The sequence below is a fragment of the Sparus aurata genome, chromosome 4, assembly GCF_900880675.1.
Source record: "Sparus aurata chromosome 4, fSpaAur1.1, whole genome shotgun sequence".
Lineage (NCBI taxonomy): Eukaryota > Metazoa > Chordata > Actinopteri > Spariformes > Sparidae > Sparus > Sparus aurata.
Genome location: NC_044190.1, coordinates 29,369,822 through 29,388,616, shown reverse-complemented (window position 1 = coordinate 29,388,616; position 18,795 = coordinate 29,369,822). Strand labels below are relative to the sequence as shown.

At 41.2% G+C, this 18,795-nt stretch overlaps 1 protein-coding gene across 1 annotated transcript; it reads right to left on the bottom strand.

Moving 5' to 3' along the window:
- Positions 1-3,627: 3,627 nt before the first annotated feature.
- Positions 3,628-17,164, bottom strand: LOC115579937 (globoside alpha-1,3-N-acetylgalactosaminyltransferase 1-like). Its single transcript, XM_030413705.1, has 11 exons — positions 17,016-17,164; positions 12,335-12,376; positions 11,844-11,981; positions 8,585-8,617; positions 7,742-7,876; positions 7,422-7,530; positions 5,243-5,356; positions 4,959-5,075; positions 4,611-4,741; positions 4,254-4,331; positions 3,628-4,113 (listed from the first exon to the last, which is right to left on the bottom strand). The coding sequence occupies exons 1-11, from the start codon at positions 17,096-17,098 to the stop codon at positions 3,966-3,968; spliced, it is 1,128 nt and encodes a 375-aa protein (XP_030269565.1). The 5' UTR covers positions 17,099-17,164; the 3' UTR covers positions 3,628-3,965.
- Positions 17,165-18,795: the final 1,631 nt, after the last annotated feature.

Below are 18,795 nucleotides of genomic sequence, written 5' to 3'. Positions count from 1 at the left end.
GGTGAGGGTAGGAACGTAGATTGACTGGCTCGAAGGAGCCAACAAGACCACATCATCCGCAAAAAGCAGAGATGAGATACAGTGGCTCCCGAACCAGATCCCTTCCGGCCCGTGGCTGCGCCTAGAAATGCTGTCCATAAAAATAATGAACAGAACCGGTGACAAAGGGCAGCCCTGCCGGAGTCCAACATGCACTGGGAACAGGTCTGACTTACTGCTGGCAATGCGAACCAAGCTCCTGCTCCGGTCATACAAGGACCGTACAGCCCTTAACAGAGGGCCTCCGACCCCGTACTCCCGGAGCACCTCCCACAGAATGCCACGAGGGACACGGTCGAATGCTTTCTCCAAGTCCACAAAACACATGGGGACTGGTTGGGCAAACTCCCATGAACCCTCAAGCACCCTGCGGAGGGTATAGAGCTGGTCCAGTGTTCCACGGCCAGGACGAAAACCGCATTGTTCCTCCTGGATCCGAGGTTTGACTATCGGCCGAATTCTCCTCTCCAGCACCCTGGAATAGACTTTCCCAGGGAGGCTGAGGAGTGTGATCCCCCGATAGTTGGAACACACCCTCCGGTCCCCCTTTTTAAATAGGGGGACCACCACCCCGGTCTGCCAGTCCAGAGGCACTGTCCCCGACTGCCACGCGAGGCTGCAGAGACGTGTCAGCCAAGACAGCCCCACAACATCCAGAGACTTGAGGTACTCAGGGCGGATCTCATCCACCCCCGGTGCTTTGCCCCTGAGAAGCTTCCGGACTACCTGAGTGACTTTGGCTTGGGTGATGGATGGGTCAACCTCTGAGGCCCCAGCCTCTGCTTCCTCTATGGAAGGCGTGACAGTGGGATTGAGGAGAACCTCGAAGTATTCCTTCCACCGCACGACGATGTCCCCAGTTGAGGTCAACAGCTCCCCACCTCCACTGTAAACAGTGCTGGTGGAGGTCTGCTTCCCCCTCCTGGGGCGCCGGATGGTTTGCCAGAATTTCTTCGAGGCCGACCGGTAGTCCTCCTCCATGGCGTCCCCGAACTCTTCCCAGACCCGAGTTTTTGCTTCCGCGACTGCCCGTCCTGCCGCACGCTTGGCCTGCCGGTACCCGTCAGCTGCCTCAGGAGTCCCCTGGGCCAGCCAGGCTCGGTAGGACTCCTTCTTCAGCTTGACAGCAACCCTTACTTCCGGTGTCCACCACCGGGTTCGGGGATTGCCGCCGCGACAGGCACCGGAGACCTTACGGCCACAGCTCCGGACAGCCGCGTCAACAATGGAAGTGGAGAACATCGTCTATTCGGACTCAATGTCCCCAGCCTCCTTCGGGATCTGGTCAAAGCTCTCCCAGAGGTGGGAGTTAAAGATCTCCCTGGCAGAGGGTTCCGCCAGACGTTCCCAGGAGACCCTCACAATACGTTTGGGTCTGCCAGGTCTGTCCAGCTTCCTCCCTCGCCAGCGGATCCAACTCACCACCAGGTGGTGATCAGTTGACAGCTCAGCCCCTCTCTTTACCCGAGTGTCCAAGACATATGGCCGGAGGCCAGATGACACGACCACAAAGTCGATCATTGACCTCCGGCCTAGGGTGTCCTGGTGCCACGTGCACATATGGACACCCTTATGCTTGAACATGGTGTTTGTTATGGACAAACTGTGACTAGCACAGAAGTCCAGTAACAAAACACCACTCGGGTTCAGATCGGGGAGGCCGTTCCTCCCAATCACACCCCTCCAGGTAACACTGTCGCTGCCCACGTGGGCGTTGAAGTCCCCCAGTAGAACGACGGAGTCCCCGGTTGGAGCACTCTCCAGTACCCCTCCCAGGGACTCCAAGAAGGCCGGGTACTCTGCACCGCTGTTCGGCCCATAAGCCGAGACAACGGTGAGAGTCCTATCCCTGACCCAAAGGCGCAGGGAAGCGACCCTCTTGTTCACTGGGGAAAACTCCAGCACATGGCGGCTGAGCTGAGGGGCTATAAGCAAGCCCACACCAGCTCGCCGCCTCTCACCGCAGGCAACTCCAGAGTAGAAGAGAGTCCAGCCCCTCTCAAGGAGTTGGGTTCCAGAGCTCAGACTGTGTGTGGAGGTGAACCCGACTATTTCTAGCCGGTACCGCTTAACCTCCCGCACCAGCTCAGGCTCTTTCCGCCCCAGCGAGGTGACATTCCATGTCCCCATGGCTAGAGTCACCATCCGGGGATTGGGTCGCCGGGGCCCCCGCCCACGACTGCCACCCATATCCCACTGCACCAGAAAGAAAGAACCATCTGTCACAAAAACTGCTTGTGTCATTCTACCACTGCTCAACAGAGAGTGTGTTGACATACTGCATGTGTGTGCAGTATGTCAGAAAAAGAAAGCACTCCAGAGGGTCGTCAACATTGCCAAAATAACACTGGCTGCTCTCTCCCCTCGTAGATGAACTGTACAGTGCAAGGTGCCTTAAAAAAGCTCAAAACATCATCAGGGACCCATCACACCCCGGACATAAACTCTTTGAACTGCTGACCTCTGGCAGAAAATACAGGACAATAAAATGCCGGACAAGCAGGTCCAAGAACAGTTTTTACCCGAGAGCAATAGTATCGCTGATTGCAATTAAGGCATACAAAGAATGTGTCTGTCTGTCTGACTGTGCAATAATCTGCAATAATCTGGTGACTGCAATAATGGGTATGACATGGTGTATGTGAGATGTATTCTTTGTATTTATGTGTTTTATTTATCTATTTTTATCCTAGTATTAATGCTTTTATGTTTTTGTCTATAATTTGCACTAAGAAGGAGTTGCATCTCAATTTCATTGTACAATGTACAATGACAATAAAAATCTATCTATCTATTGAACATGTTTTTACAGATTGTTTCCATTCTACTGCCTTTTAGTTCTATTTACAGAAATATCATTAATAAATACTTGAAAAAAGATGTCACTCTAACACAGATTGATATTTTACTCATCTTTACCAAATCCAGCTTCTCCCCAGATGAAAAGTATATAATTCATTTAAATATTATTTTGGTATATTATTATTTCCATTTAATATTACATTCACAAAATGAAATGGGTTGAAAGATTGCCCTCCTGTCACACTTTTCAAGTTACAGATTTGAATCATATATAAAATTTAAATCTACTGGACTGGATTTTTGAACTTGCATAACATGTTCAAACGTATTTGAATTTCTTGAATAAAAAGTTTATGTGTTGACATGTTGGTCAATGTTTTAATCACTTTGGCTAAATTCTTTACTCCCGAGGCTAAATTATATTATATAATTGATGAAATCCAAATGTGCCAGAGCCAGAAGATGATATCAATGTAGGCCTATTTTTTTCTGTTATTTTATCTTAATCTTTTCTTTCAAATACCAAATTATATTGTCTCTGTGTTGTATTGTTTCCTATCTGTTATATAGTGCCTGTTCATCATGGAAATGTTATTATAAATGTTTATTATTGCCTTACAGTTAGTAAATTGGAATTTTTAACAACATTTGTTTTTAAGTTAGACATATTAATACTGTTGATAACGTTGATCTTCAAGAATCATCTATTTAAAAGTCCCCATAAAACTAAAGGCACACACAGATAAATGCATACTTGCGCATACACAGTCAAGTAATTAGTCATGATTAAGGTCAAAGTAAACTTTATTAATCAGCAACTTTTTTGGAAACAATTTCTATATAAAAACAAGAACTTAAATTCAGTTCAGTTAAACTCAGTGTACAGTGGGATTACATCTTTGGTCATTAACAGATAATACACTGCATGCACTACAATATTACTGGGGGACAACATGAGAATTTATACACCTTTGACCTATACACCTGTACCTTACAGAAGAAAAAAACACAGATGATACAAATAAGTGCAGATAACCTTTTATGAACACCAGCTTTCCCAGTTTTTTTTCAAATGCGGTTGTTAAGAATGTAGTTTTCATGGCAAGAATATGATCATCTTGACATCACTGTCCACCATTGGGCCGCACTTCTGCATAGTTCTTGACCAACTGGGAGATCCTGACGACTTTAATGTCCGCTGGTACCTGATCATAGTCTGACCACAAGTACTCTGGAGACAGCACCTTGGTTGGCTTGTTGTACAAAAAGTACCTTTATGAGAGAGAGAAGGGGGCAGATAAGCTATTTATACTCTATAACACATCTGGAACATGCTGTAGATAAGATGTAAACTGTCCTCTTACAGATGATAAGAACCCTAAAGAAAAAAGGAATGAAATGTCACACTGTACTTGTTGAGGTGACTCTCTTCTTGCCACACAGCTTCAATGTTGTTCTTGGCGTCCTCCTCCGACTGCATGTAACAGTATCTTGTAAAAAAAAAAAGAAAAAAAGAGACAGAAATTCTGGGACGAGACAGTGGTTATACGTTATGTAGACAAAGTCACAGAGCATTTTCATGAGAGGACATATACAGTATAAAATTATTAAACATGCACAGGGTCCAGAGGGCAAAGGCTCTTATCCATTCAGTATATAAAAGTGCACTGCTCTGTCCAATCATTACTATCTCTTTCAACTGAATATTGGCCCTCTTAATACTTGAAATAGCACAGAAACTACTGAAAAGGTCATTTGGTTTTGATTACTTGACCATCTTGTACATGTCCTCCAGGTATCCGCCCCACACAGCAGCAGTGTAATAATAGTCTCCTTCACCAGCAGGGATGTAGGCCCTGGACAGGTTTCGGCGCTCATACGGAAAGTGATCCCTATCAGTCTGAGGAAAAAAATGGGGGAAATGAATCAAGACAATTACTTACGCAGTGACTGATCAGATTGAGGCAAAAAAAAGCACAACACATGGCTTAATAGATGAATCAGTCGACAATCAATCATCAAGCAGCATAAAATACGGTGAAAGAAGTTAAAAACACATCATTACATCATGTTTTTATTAACTTGAAGTGAATATACTGTATGGAAGAGAGGGAAACCTTGTAGTAGCCACGGTGGAGAACACCAGTCAGCTGACTGAGAGACTCGGCTCCGAATCGGTTGTGGAAGACACTGTCGACGTCCATCATAAATAGATAGTCTGCTTTGTTACGGATCTGCAAATATTACAGATGACGTTTGTGATTACACAACATTAACACGAACTAAAAGTTGTTGAATCTTATTTGTCATCTGTTTTTTAATTTGTAAGAGCTGAATGTTGACGAGCTAGTAAAGAACAAGCAGTGATGATCCCAAATCTTCTGCACCTTTTACTTCTTACCTGCTTGTCAATGGCGATGGTTGCCCATTTCATCCTGCCCAGTACTACGTCCTGCCAGCGGGTGGCACTGGGGATATCGAGTAATGAGATCTTCCGCCCCTCACCAAGATTAATCTGACAGGTCATATAAAAACTTGAATGGATTAATTATAAATGAAATCTTCAAGCACTGTTAATTTGATGTGTTTGTAGCTGAAAATGTTGAGGCAACCAAAAAAAACCCAACAAAATACTGTGTTTAAATGTTCGAAATTTTGTCTGAATGTATTTTTCAAAAATGTGGATTAAACTACATTCAAAAAAGTAAACATGATAACACCTTGTATCTACTATACCATTATATACAAAACACTTCTGTCCTTCCTTCCTTCCTTCCATCCACCCTTTCCTTCTCTCCTTCCTCTTGCCAGTGGTAGTTTGAACAACATCCTCTACTTCACTGTGATAATATCCACTACCTGTGTACTTTACCCTGCAAATGAAACTGCATTTTGAACTCTGAAGAATAGTTATGTGTTTTTTCAGCCTCTTTCTATGAGGTGGCTTCATCTGTCTGGAGGTTTCTGCATCACAACAAATCAATGATTGGCTAAACAATGTATCGATCTCAGAATTTCATACGTTTTAACTGTTAGGTTCCGAGCTTTCCCGTACATCGGCCTGAAGTCTAGCCTCCTCAAACGTTTCCTGAGATGCGCCTCCTCAGAGCCCTTCACTGCTGAGATAAAGGAAGCCAAATCCACACTGTAACTGTTTTATGGAAAGAGTGAAGTGATTTACATTAAAATAAACACAAAATCATGGCACACCCTCCCCTCCTGTCTTCTCTGCCATTACAAAATCATCATGCATTTTGTTCTTGCATAGTTTTCCTGTTACTTGCAGTGTTGGGAGTAACGTGCTACAAAGTAGCGCGTTATTGTAAGTCCACTACCTTTAGCGGTAACGAGCATGTAACGAAATATATTATTTAATCAAGTAACGCAAATACAATTACTGAAATTTAAATGAGTTCGTTACTCGCGTTTATCTCTTTTGGGAAAAATGAACGCTTGCAGACAATTCACCATTCCTGTTCGGCTCCCGGACCGTGGTCGGGAAGCACAGGGGAGATGATTTCCTACAGGGTCGAACTTTGTGTTTAGCTTCGGGGTGAACCCCCTTTTAAGCTGGTCAGGAAATAATACCAGGGAGCTTTGATGTATCTTGTGGAGCCGTTGCCTTTATTCACAGGGAAACTGCAGCCTATACTGTAGGCTATATTAACTGCTTGATCTACTCCTGTCACCTGCTTCACTTTCCTTCCTCTCCCATTCATTCACCTACTGCATGCATACACCTCATGGTGACGCATTGATACACCAATCAAATCAGTCAATCAGAATTAAACAACAGCATGGCCGAAAGTGCGGATAGAGTGAGCTTTGTCTTCTGGAAGTATGGACATTACTTTTCACTCATCAAAAAAAGACAAAAATGTAGTGCTGAGTTGGCATTTATGTGCAGGTGTAAAGAACCTATCCACATCAAAGAGAAGCTGTTTTATAAGTTTGGTACTACTGCTTGATTTGAAGGCCTGTTGCCCTGTTGATTACAATAAATAGGTCTAAAAATGATGTTTATTGTGTTTGACTGTTCAGTACAGTTCATATTTACTTTTCAAAAGCAGACATAAAAGTAACTTAAAAGTTACTTTCCCTAGTAACTAATTACTTTTGATATGCAGTAATTGGTAAAGTAATTCAATTACTTTTAAACGAAGTAACTAGTAATTGTAACTAATTACTAATTTTCAGTAACTTGCCCAACACTGGTTATTTGTCTCTGGTTGAATTGGTTGAATTTGATGTCTCAGTTAATCTCTCCCTCAACTTCATAATTTCCTCCTATCTCAAATCTCATATATTGTACACAACACAACTTTAGTAATGCTGCGTGTGGTGTGCCATTTCCTGTCTGGCCTTTTATTACACACCTCGGCTTACTGACAAAGCTACTGTAACTGAGACATTAATGCCATCAGTTACACCTGTTCTTTTCCTGCCAAGTCTTCTGTGAAGTGTTTTTCTTATCATAAAGTATTATGAAGTAACATTATATTGTGGCATGCATTGTTAGATGGTGGTGTTGATGTTTAAGGACAAAATATAATTTTTTACACATGCAAATTATAACTCACATTGGGGACTTCTTCTTTATGGTCTGTGAAGATGTAGTAAGTGACTCTGAAGCCAACCATAAAGTACTTTTCACCCGTCTGCAGGAAGGCTTCCAGGAAGCGTGTGTATCTGTTCAGGTAGGAAAAAGCAAGCCAGAAGGATAAAACATTAATTTAGGACAAGAAAAGAAAAAACAAGAGAAAAATACAATACAAGAAGATAAGACGCATTTATGTGAAGTAGATATACGGTTGTAGGATGAAGATTTCGGCTTGGAGCAGTGGATCGGGTCGAACCTAACTCCCAACAATATCATGTGAGAAAAATCCTGTGCACCTACTTGCCAACAGCAAACACCACCACAGCAATTCTTGGATCCATTTTCTTATAGATTGCATCGATAACCACTGGATCAAAGGTTCCCTCCCAAACCAGAGGAGTGTTCCAGTTTGTTACTGAGTTCACATCAGTGCGTCTGCGGAGAACAAAGACATTGTGGATAAAAACATTTTGTAGGATTAAATCTTTTCTTTCCTCTAGTTTGGCTCCATGTATGCAATATTCAGTTAGCTGTGGCACTTATCCACAGTTCACTATAACAGATTTGCTTATTTGTGCTCACAAGCTACATGTAATTATTGTCATATATGGTAAGGCAGGTCGCCATTATGCAGTCAGCATCAAAGATTACAGTCTTTAGGTTGCAGACAGTGTAAGTGGATCGATTTGTTTGCCAAACAAAAAAAAATGTCTTTACCTGATCAATCCGAAAGTTATCGTGGCCTTATAGTAGCTATTATAATGTGACAGATATTACAAAAACATTTATATTCCCTAAAATGTCTTATCTGTTTCAGCCGTCCTTTTTAATACACACACACACACACACACACACACACACACACACACACACACACACACAATATTTGCACCTGGGCTTCAGGGGCACAAAAAAATCCATGGAAAAATGCCTATAAAAGTTATAAAGGTCTCACCAAAAGTGACTTCACAGTTGTACACGGACACAAACTTATTTCAAAAGATGATTTGAACATTATTGTTTCTTCAAAACATGTGATAGGAGTGCCACAGTGACACTTTCAACGTCTAATATTTTAATCAAAGGTTGTCACAGGGATTATTCCCAGCAGAATAATTCAATATATGGTTTTTAATGACTTACCCTTGCTGTGTGCTTGGCTGAGCATATTTCACCCTGGAAAAAAAGAGAAAAGATCTAAACAAATGTAACTTAGTTAAACAAAAGAGGAAATACATGAGGTAAAGTACAAGAGATACAGAAAATTAATGGACTGAAGTAAAACACTTAACATAGACGATCCATGAAATGAAACCAGACGACCAGACACAGGAGGAAAGCATCGTCATCCCATGGAGCCGTGTCATGTCAGACCTGCTGTGTGCTGTTTTCCTGAACTACCAGCCGCTCGGCCCTGTACGGTACGCACACTACACAAGTTGGGTAGGGTCCCCCGAGTTAAGGGCCTCCCTCCCCCTCGTGTCAATGTGTACAACTCAAAGATAAGAGTATGGTACATAACTTGAGAATATGAGAGTGAATCGCATGAACAGCAGTCAGGTAAACTTAACTATTTAGAAACTATTACATTCATATGTGGGCAGCTGTAGCCAAGTGGGTAGAGCAGGTCGGCTAGTGATCGGAAGGTCGCTGGTTGAATTCCCATCTCCGGGCTGAGCTGCATGTCAAAGTGTCCTTGAGCAAGATACTGAACCCTTAATTGCTCTTGATGGGCGGCGCACATGCACCTTGCATTGCGGCCTCTGCCATCAGTGAGTGCCCTACACTCGCCCAGAGACAGCTGGGATTGGCTCCAGCAAAAACCTCCTGCGACCCCATCAAAAGGATGAAGCGGTTACAGACAATGGATGGATGGACATTCATGTGTGCTAGCTTGCAGTGCTAGTGAATCTCTCTGTAGTCTGTCTGTCTTCCTGTGCCTGGGCTAGTGTTGCACGGTGAACCAATACTAGAAAGATACCGCGGTACCCAACTGTTAAAAACAATACTTTTTCACGTTTTTTTAGTATCGGTACTTTATAAACTTTTGCGAAAGCGGGGCAGCGTGTCTGTGTGCAGCTTCTCTCTGCTTCCTCAATGCCTGCAGACAGAGTGGGCGTGGTTTTACAGTGACACACAGTCACAGAGCAGAGCGAGACAGACATGACTGAAAGTGGCAGAGTGTTTCTGGCAAAAAAAAAGCAGACGCACGGAGCGGAAGGTCGCCAGCAGTAAGGGCAAGCTCACGGACACCACAAAGCCCGTCTGTAAACGATGCTTTAAATCCGTAATGACCAAGTATGCTGATCAACAACACAACTTATAAATGATTTATTTTAAGTCAATCAGTACTAGTAATATCATCATAGCATGTACATTTTTGTCAATCATTTATAATATATATTGTAATTTATATTATTAGAAAATGGTCTGATTACAGCACAGACCTCCACCTGGTCTGGGTCATTTGTGTTGTACTAATGTAGTTTGCAGGCTAATAATCCAGGATTTGAATTGTATCAACATGAAATGCAAATTGCAAATTTCCCTTTGTGGGATGAATAAAGTATTATCCTATTTTATGAATTGCCAGACTTACAGTTAATGTCATTTATTTATTTTTATGCTGAATAAAATTGAAGTTAATGTGTTGTTAATTTTTTCTACTACAAGCACTGAGCTTTTAATGAAAAATCTGGTTATTTAATAATCTCTGAGGGCAAACAAGACAAATGAACAAAACAAGAAGACACTTGTCTTCTTGGATACAGAGATGCTTGTAACCACATTGGCAGCTAAGTTAAACAGCTGCATAATCATTTCATTGTTGTTATAACAGTTTAAGTAGCTATAAAGCTCAGCAGCTTTTGGAAAAATATACATTTTTATTTTGACTTTTTAAGTTTAAGTGTTTTAATTAATAAAAAGAAATGAATCATTCTAAGTTCCACATTCTGTCATCTAATATTTTATTTCATTACTTTTGATGAATTTTTTGTTTTCCGCCGTGGCATCCATTTTTTGCTACTTTTTACCTTCTCTCCACTACATTTGTTTGGTAAATTTAGTTACTAGTTACTTTGCAGATCCACTTTAAGTACAGTGCTTGTAGTGAGTATACAGAGTGGTGCAGGGAAGACACTGGTTTTTAGGCCTGCCTGGAAGCATCGCCCTCGTTCCTTCGACTATCAGTGTATTGGAATTTTTTAATTGGACTTTCTATTATTTTGGTTGAAAATAATCTCTGTGACAAACACATGTGTATGATACTAACACATTACACATGTTCAGCAAGACAATTAAGACCACTTTTGTGATTTTTAAAGATTTAAATTAAATCGCTAGCAGTACAAAAGCTGATGTAAGGCTATAAACAGACAACATCTCATGATTTAAACACCACCACCACTAAACATCCCACTACACAATTACATACACATTTTTACTGACTGATTAGAATAAAATGATTATTAGAATAAGAATAGCTTGCAACTAAAGTCCGCCTGTAAAGACAGACTATTGAGATGATGAGTCTCCCTCTTCAGTGTTTGATGTCTCTGACAGCTTGTGTCGTCTCATTTAGCCTCTTGTTACCAACCGCCTCTTTCTATGACACGTAAGCGCTCTATATTTAATTGTGGGACATCCAATTATGTTTTTTATGTTGTAGAACAAAACATATTAATATCTTAAGCCTGTGGTAACCACAGACCTCATTTCAGACATTTAACCAAAGACACATTCAAAAAACCAAAACTCTTTGAGACGAGGGAACCATAAGTGTGAAAATGTACAATGTAATAGGACTAATAATTGCACCTCTCTATTCCACGAGTGGTTACTGATTAATTATTCCATAAATATTATTTGTTTATGACTGGTTCTCTTCTATATAGATCTGCTTGTTTTTTCATCAGATGGAACATACTGTTCTAAAGGAGGGAGGATTGTATTGGAAGCACTATGGGTGTCACTTGTGACTGTGAGGGCCCCAGGGAGATCAGGACCGACGCTGCTGAAAAGTCATTTGCTTGTATTGTCCATTTATCCATCCCTCCACTTACTGTTCATGGGCAGAGCAGCAGCAGGCTAGAAGGTTGTGCTTTTCTTTCATGTCAGAAGTGCTGTCTGCACTGAACATGTGCTTCCCTTGTACAATAATATCCAATATCTCCTGAGTACACTGCAGAAAGGTTTTTAGTTTCGAGGTAACATCCAGGGAAGTGAAGCTGAAATTGTGTAGGCAGCATCTGGGGGCAGCAGCAGAGGTGCAGTAACGTAAGTTTACTTTTATGACCCTGTAGATGATCCATTTACAGGGCAAAGGTGTGAATCTGAGTCATGGCAAGTATAAATTGGAGCTGTATTTGACCCAGCTGTTCCTCTCTGTTAGTACTCTTACCCATAATTCATTGTGAGGTCTTCGATCTTCCAGCTGCCCTTCTCCTGGCACTTTGTTGGCCCCACTATGTCTTCCATAACCTTTGCCATTATAGACTTCACATCTGGCTTTGAGTTTTTATTACATGGCTGGCACAAGCTTAAAAAGGAAACAAAACAATAATTAATGATATGACAGCATTCACTTGTTAAAATGGAAAAAAAAGGTGTGTAGTTTGACAAAATGCTGCCCTATAAATCTTTAGGGAGTGACAGGCTTAATGAGTAACTTCAAAGAGCGCGTTTAATTTGAAAAAGTAGCTTAATATTAACTCCAGTCAGCAGCTGTGTTATTGTGTGACAAGTTGGTGGGTGTTTGTTTTGTGAGAATCTGTGCATACTCTCTTTGAGTTGTTGGTTTAATGGCTTCAACCCCTTAGTGTGTTGGTTAGTCTGATGCTCTGTTGCGTGTATTTAAATTGATATGTACTTTCAGTCTAACAGAAGACTTACCTGAGGGTGGAGGAGTCATACCCTGAGTAAATATAGATCCCCCTGTGAAGACATACATGTACAAGTTAACCAGAGAACATCCAGTAAAAGTGTATACAGCGCTAGTTACCACCCCGGAAAACTTAAACAAAAAGTAAAAATATGCAATATTATGCAAATGATAAATCCAGTTACTTGTTACTACGTTAACGATCTTTATTTATTTATTTATTTCATGTAAATTTGTTTAGGAACAAGCATGTAGCATGTCCTGCCACATAGTACAGCATTTATAGGCAAAGATAATTTGCAATGCATGTCCCTACATTGGCCCCATGAAATTTTTCAAACTCAACAAATACAGAAAGTATGGTACAAACACAAACTTAGTAAAAAATATGTGCAAGACCTCATTGAGCACATTTATGTGTTTGACCTTTGAGAGATTGATACCAGAAGCTAAAAGCAAACGTGAGTGCAGACTCGATAAAAGATTGATAGACATTGTCAACCTGAAGCTTAGAGAGCTCACGTAAACAAATGAGACATCTGCTTAGTGTCCTCATAAACCATATCAAAAGCTCACACTACTTTTACATGGCCAGGTTGCTATTTCCTGTTCTCACAAGACCCTGTACAATTAAGCCTTGTGTCTCACCGATGGTTTACTAGTTACAATACAGGTGGATCCTGTGGACAGGAGTTTAACATTGCCGTGTCAATGTTGCTTCTCTGTCTACAGCTTCAAGGTTCTACCAGACACTTTCCCCCTCTGATGATGGCATGTTAGAACCAGACTGACACTATTGTGATCTGCTGAGCCCAACAGGAGGAGTGGAATCAATTTAAAGGTGTTTTCAAGAGAGCCATCAAAATGGGCAGACAAGTCTTGGTTTCCCTGGTGGGACATGACATACAGTGATTAAAGCTCCTGAGGGTACTCTTCGGGAAGGTATTTGTCCAAAATCAGATTAGGATTATCATGTTTTATTTTTTGTCTTACAATGCTTTTCCTTTAGCTTGAGTTGTGATGAGTTTGGAGTAGTGTTGCATGGTGAACCAATACTAGAAAGGTACCGTGGTACCCAGCCGTTAAAAACAATACTTTTTCACGTTTTATTAGTATCGGTACTTTATGAACTTTGTGCAACAGCGGGGCAGCGTGTCTGTGTGCAGCTTCTCTCTGCTTCCTCACTGCCTGCAGACAGAGTGGGCGTGGTTTTACGGTGACAGACAGTCACAGAGCAGAGCGACACAGACATGGCTGAACGTGGCATGAGTGCTTCTGCCGACCGTCCTAGGCAAAAAACAAAAAGCAGACGCACGGAGCGAAATATGGAAATATTTCGCTTATGTTGCCGACAGTAAGGGCAAGCCCAGGGACACCACAAAGCCCGTCTGTAAACGATGCTTTAAATCCGCAATGACCAAGTATGCTGATAAACAACACCACTTATAAATGATCTATTCTAAGTCAATCAGTACTAGTAATATTATCATAGCATGTACATTTTTGTCAATCATTTATAATATATATTGTAATTTATATTATTAGAAAATGGTCTGATTACAGCACAGACCTCCACCTGGTCTGGGTCATTTGTGTTGTACTAATGTAGTTTGCAGGCTAATAATCCAGGATTTGAATTGTATCAACATGAAATGCAAATTGCAAATTTCCCTTGTGGGATGAATAAAGTATTATCCTATTTTATGAATTGACTTACAGTTAATGTCATTTATTTATTTTTATGCTGAACAAAATTGAAGTTAATGTGCTGTTAATTTTTTCTACTACAAACACTAAGCTTTTAATGAAAAATCAGGTTATTTAATAATCTCTGAGAGCAAACAAGACAAATGAACAAAACAAGAAGACACTTGTCTTCTTGGATACAGAGATGCTTGTTACCACATTGGCAGCTAAGTTAAACAGCTGCATAATCATTTTATTGTTGTTATAACAGTTTAAGTAGCTATAAAGCTCAGCAGCTTTTACAAAAATATATATTTTTATTTTGACTTTTTAAATGTAAGTGTTTTAATTAATAAAAAGAAATAAATAATTTTAAGTTCCACATTCTGTCATCTAATATTTTATGCCATTACTTTTGATGAATTTTTAGTTTTCCGCCGTGGCATCGTTTCAGTATCGGTATCGAGATAGTTTAGACACATTTTGTTTGCATAAATTCTCAGTGAGTCAGAATTACAAGGCGTTACAGGTGCAAACTTAGTAAACACTCCTAACATTTTAACGAAGCCTCAACATTGAATTAACCGGTAACTCTTGTCAGGGCTACAGGCTGGAACAACAAGCAAATGAGCAAGCTACCAACGTGGCAGCACACCGACACTAGTGAATAAACCTCTGTCCTGTCTCTGACTGAATTGAGAAGTCATATGGTCTACTGCTAAGAGGTTGTTCTCACAGCAGCCAGTTTGGTGTCAAAAAGTCGGGTGAACACAGGTGATACCAATAATACTAATTAGGATTCTGTTCCATGTCCGAGTCACAATGCTGCTATTTTGCATGGTGGCTCATTAATTAAACCCGCGTTTACCTTCATATTTCATGATGATATGGCTGCTGTGAAAAAGGTCTATGGCAAAATTCAAATATTGGCCAAACAGACAATTAAGATTCTTAGAGATGGTCTTGATATTGTTAGCGAAGGGTCCAATATAGGGACTGACCTCCTTACTATAACAATGAGGACTGATCACAAAGACCTCAGCTTTGTCAGAATTGTGATGGAGGAAATCTTGAGACATTCAGTTAGCAAGATTGTTATGAGGTTATGGTGTTAAAACAATAAGTACAGCTAGTAAGAAGTGTCACAGGCTGATCGCCCGAATGTTACATAACAATAACAAGATTGGACCCAGCATTGACCCTTTAAGGAACCCCATATAAGAGAGGAGCATAGGAAGACATGTAGTTGTTGATATGAACATTGCAGTATGATATGATTGCATGCTTTATATCTACAAGGCCGCTAAATGTTTTACCTTACTATTTTATCAATTTAATCTAATTTAGAACTTGTAATTTGCACACTCGTTCACAAGAGTTCTTGGTTTTAAACATTCCCAATGTAAGGACTGAATTTGGGAAGACTGCTTTTCAGGTCTATGCCCCTCAGAAGTGGAATGACTTACAGCGTGCTCTTGAGCTAAATCATCTTATTTCTTTAGATAGTTTCAAGTGCCTGTTGTTCAGTGTTCTGTTGTCTGATTGTAATTGTAATTTATGATCACATTGTATATGTGTTTTCATGTATTTTGTACTCAGGGCGTCATTGGAAAAGAGATCTTGCTCTCAATTGACATTCCCTGAATAATTAAAGGATTCATTCATTCATTCATTCATATAATCTATCAAAGCCTTGAGCCAGCCCAGTTCAATAATTTATCAATTAAAATGGCATGATCAGTGTGTCATTAGTTTATCAAATCTGAAATGGAGCAGTCTCTGTTAAGTGTATGTTTTGGATGGTTTATAGATTAAAAACAAGCCAAAAGCATATCCACAATGAGGGATGTTGTCTAGTTAAACAATGCTCAAGTCTTAACCCCTGAGGGACAGAAAAAAAGGTGTGGCCACACTGTTACCACATATCAAGTGCTTGATATTCAATTACACAAAGCAAAACCAACAAACATCCAGGATGGAGAGAGCTGAACTGATCCGCCTTGCTCATCCTGCACAGCCAATAACTGGTGTAAATGGAAAATACCAGACATGTGGTATTAGTTACCACTCTTATCTGGTTCTTCTTGTTCCTACAGTCGAATGTTTGAGCCCCATTGTGTAGAATGATGTCTGTGTAGAGATTAGTTTTCACATTTACTGCTGAGAAGTATAATTCTTCACTGTGCCCATGAACATGATTTGTGACATTGCAGGTACTTTGGAAGCCATGGGATAACCAGCAACTAACTGGGTGGAGGATATAACAATTTACCACTGAACCCATTAAGAGGCACACATTATGTGAATTGGACCCTCCATGAGGCAAATGATTGCAGATGTCAGTGCCATCCTAAAGCTTATTTTAGTAATTTAATCTGAAGTTTTCTATTGAATGACTTGGTCACATAAATCCAACAAGCACACTTTAAGAATGAATTGTTTGGTCTACACTGCTGTTATAGGTTTTACATTTTGCATTTTATTGATACCAGTATCTAAAAGCGAATGTGGGTGCAGACTCAATAAAAGGTGGATAGACATTGTCAACCTGAAGCTTAGAGAGCTCACTTAAACAAATGAGACATCTGCTTAGTGTCCTCTTACACCATGTCAACAGCTCACACTACTTTCACATGGCCTGGCTGTTATTTACTGTCCTCACAAGAGAACTTACTTTTTGGTTCAGTGCTGCAGACGTTTTAACTCGAAGACAAGCAAAGCAGACCAAAATATAAGTCCTGTCATCTTGAATGTAGTTCTTGTCCTACTTGTTTTTAATGAATTGTACATTTTCTATTCTGTTTATGTAATTGTTATGCCCCTGTAAAGCGCTTTGAGTCGCCTTGTGTCTGAATCGTAATATACAGTTTGCCTTGCCTAATTGTAAAATCATTTAAAAAAGACTTTTAGAACTACAGAAATTCATATTTTGTTTGTTTGATAGATATATATTTCCCCTTCCTTAAAAATAAGATGTAGTAGTGAAGTACAAGTGAAAAGGCTTACCCAAAAAGGACAAGAAGAAAGGCAAGGAAGATAAAAATGTGGATCCTTGAGTTGGAACGCAGCATAATAACTCCTTTGATCATTTACAGGCTAACGCTGAATCAAACTGTATCTGTAACTAAAACACGACTGCATATCCAAAGTGCTATTGTTTTTCAGTATCGTTATGATGTTTCACCTCCTATCCAAATAGGTCCCTCCCTTCTAAATCACTGGAGCAGAGTTTCATGTATCAAACTCTATGTGGGAGTGTCCTTACACCAGGTAGGCAGGTGATAAGAAATGTTTTAGATCACGTCCCCTCTCAAAGTCATTCCAGTTTGACATAGATGGATTCCTTTACTCCTCTTTCAACCCATCTGTCTTCTCTTACCAATATGTACATGTCTCTACATGTCTGTACTTGATGTGACACCTTGACCAACAGTTATTAATCTAGGACTATTTAAAGCAGATATTTCATTAAATTTGGAAACTGGTGTTATTAATAACATTAACAATTGCTCTGTTCCATTCAAGTGTCCAGTGGTTCTTAAACAGAAAGCATTTAGGAACATCTAGACTGATATGTATTCTCACGGCTGTATCTCTTATGAGGGCTACAGGTTGGAACAATTTAAAGTGCAAATTAAATGAGCCAGCTACCCACGTGGCAGCACGCTGACACTAGTGAATAAGCCTCTGTCTGTGTGACATCATTATGGCACACTCACTCAGTGAAGTTAGAAATGGTAAAACTATAGTTGGAGTCTTAAATCCCTCCAGAGACCACATTGAGCTACATTCTGGTCAACACCTTGGTGAGTTTCATTCTGCTTCATCTGTTGATATTATACCAGCTGAGGAGGCATGTTGCGCAAACTCTCTTGTGTGTGATTCAGGTCCACCTGAAACCTGTCGTCTTCCCAAGTTCAGTCTCTGAAATCACTGCTCCAGAAATACTCAGAAGTATTCAGTAACAACACAGGGGACTATGGCCGCACAGGCATAATCAAGCATCATATTGTAATGATCGGGGCAGTGCCGGTTGCCGACTGGTAGCGCTGTTGGCGCAAAGACTGATGGGAGTGATTCTCAAGCGTTTATCAGATTGTTGTTGTGATGTGTACCAACGTGATGTTTTGTGTACATGTTTGATCGGTGCTGTTGTGTTCTAAAGATGTTAGCTTGTGAATCAACATAGACATTGTTGTTTGCAGAGTGCACCATGACAGAGTTTGGGAAGGCGGGTGATGATGTTCGTCAAATGTTTGTGTCAAAAAGGGGTGAATAAAGTTGTGGTCTCTGCACGTTACTACGTCAGTAATTCAGGACCCGTGTTGAATTTAAAGATCTGTCTGGAGAGACTTTCTTCTGCTCAAGCTCGTCACATTGGTGTCAGAAGTGGGATGGAAAGACAGATAGATCGGGAGATTCAAGAGCTGGAGTGAGCCATACAGGAAACATGCTGTCTCCTAGGAGATATGGCACCACCACTGAAAGTCAGCAGATCGCCGCGGGTCCCTGATGGCTCCAGTGCCATCCGTCCACACCGCCCCCTGGCTACTGGAGGTGGTTCTACAGGAGAAGACCCACAGCTCGCCAGCGTTGACCGCCACCCAGAGGCTGGAGGCGGAACTACAGGCCAACGCCCGCCACTCGCCGCCGACATCCGCCACCCAGAGGCCGGAGGTGGTACTACAAGACGGCGCCCACCGTTTGCCAGCGTCGACCGCCACCCAGAGGCCGGAGGCGGCACTACAGGCCAACGCCCGCCGCTCGCCGCCTACATCCGCCACCC

Coding starts and splice junctions, on each gene's coding strand:
- LOC115579937 (XM_030413705.1), bottom strand. CDS start 17,098: ATGATCAAAGGAGTTATTATGCTGCGTTCCAACTCAAGGATCCACATT. Junction 8,618..11,843: donor GACCTCACAATGAATTATGG/GTAAGAGTACTA, acceptor CTTTTTTTCCAG/GGTGAAATATGCTCAGCCAA. Junction 5,357..7,421: donor ATAAAGAAGAAGTCCCCAAT/GTGAGTTATAAT, acceptor ATGACCTGTCAG/ATTAATCTTGGTGAGGGGCG.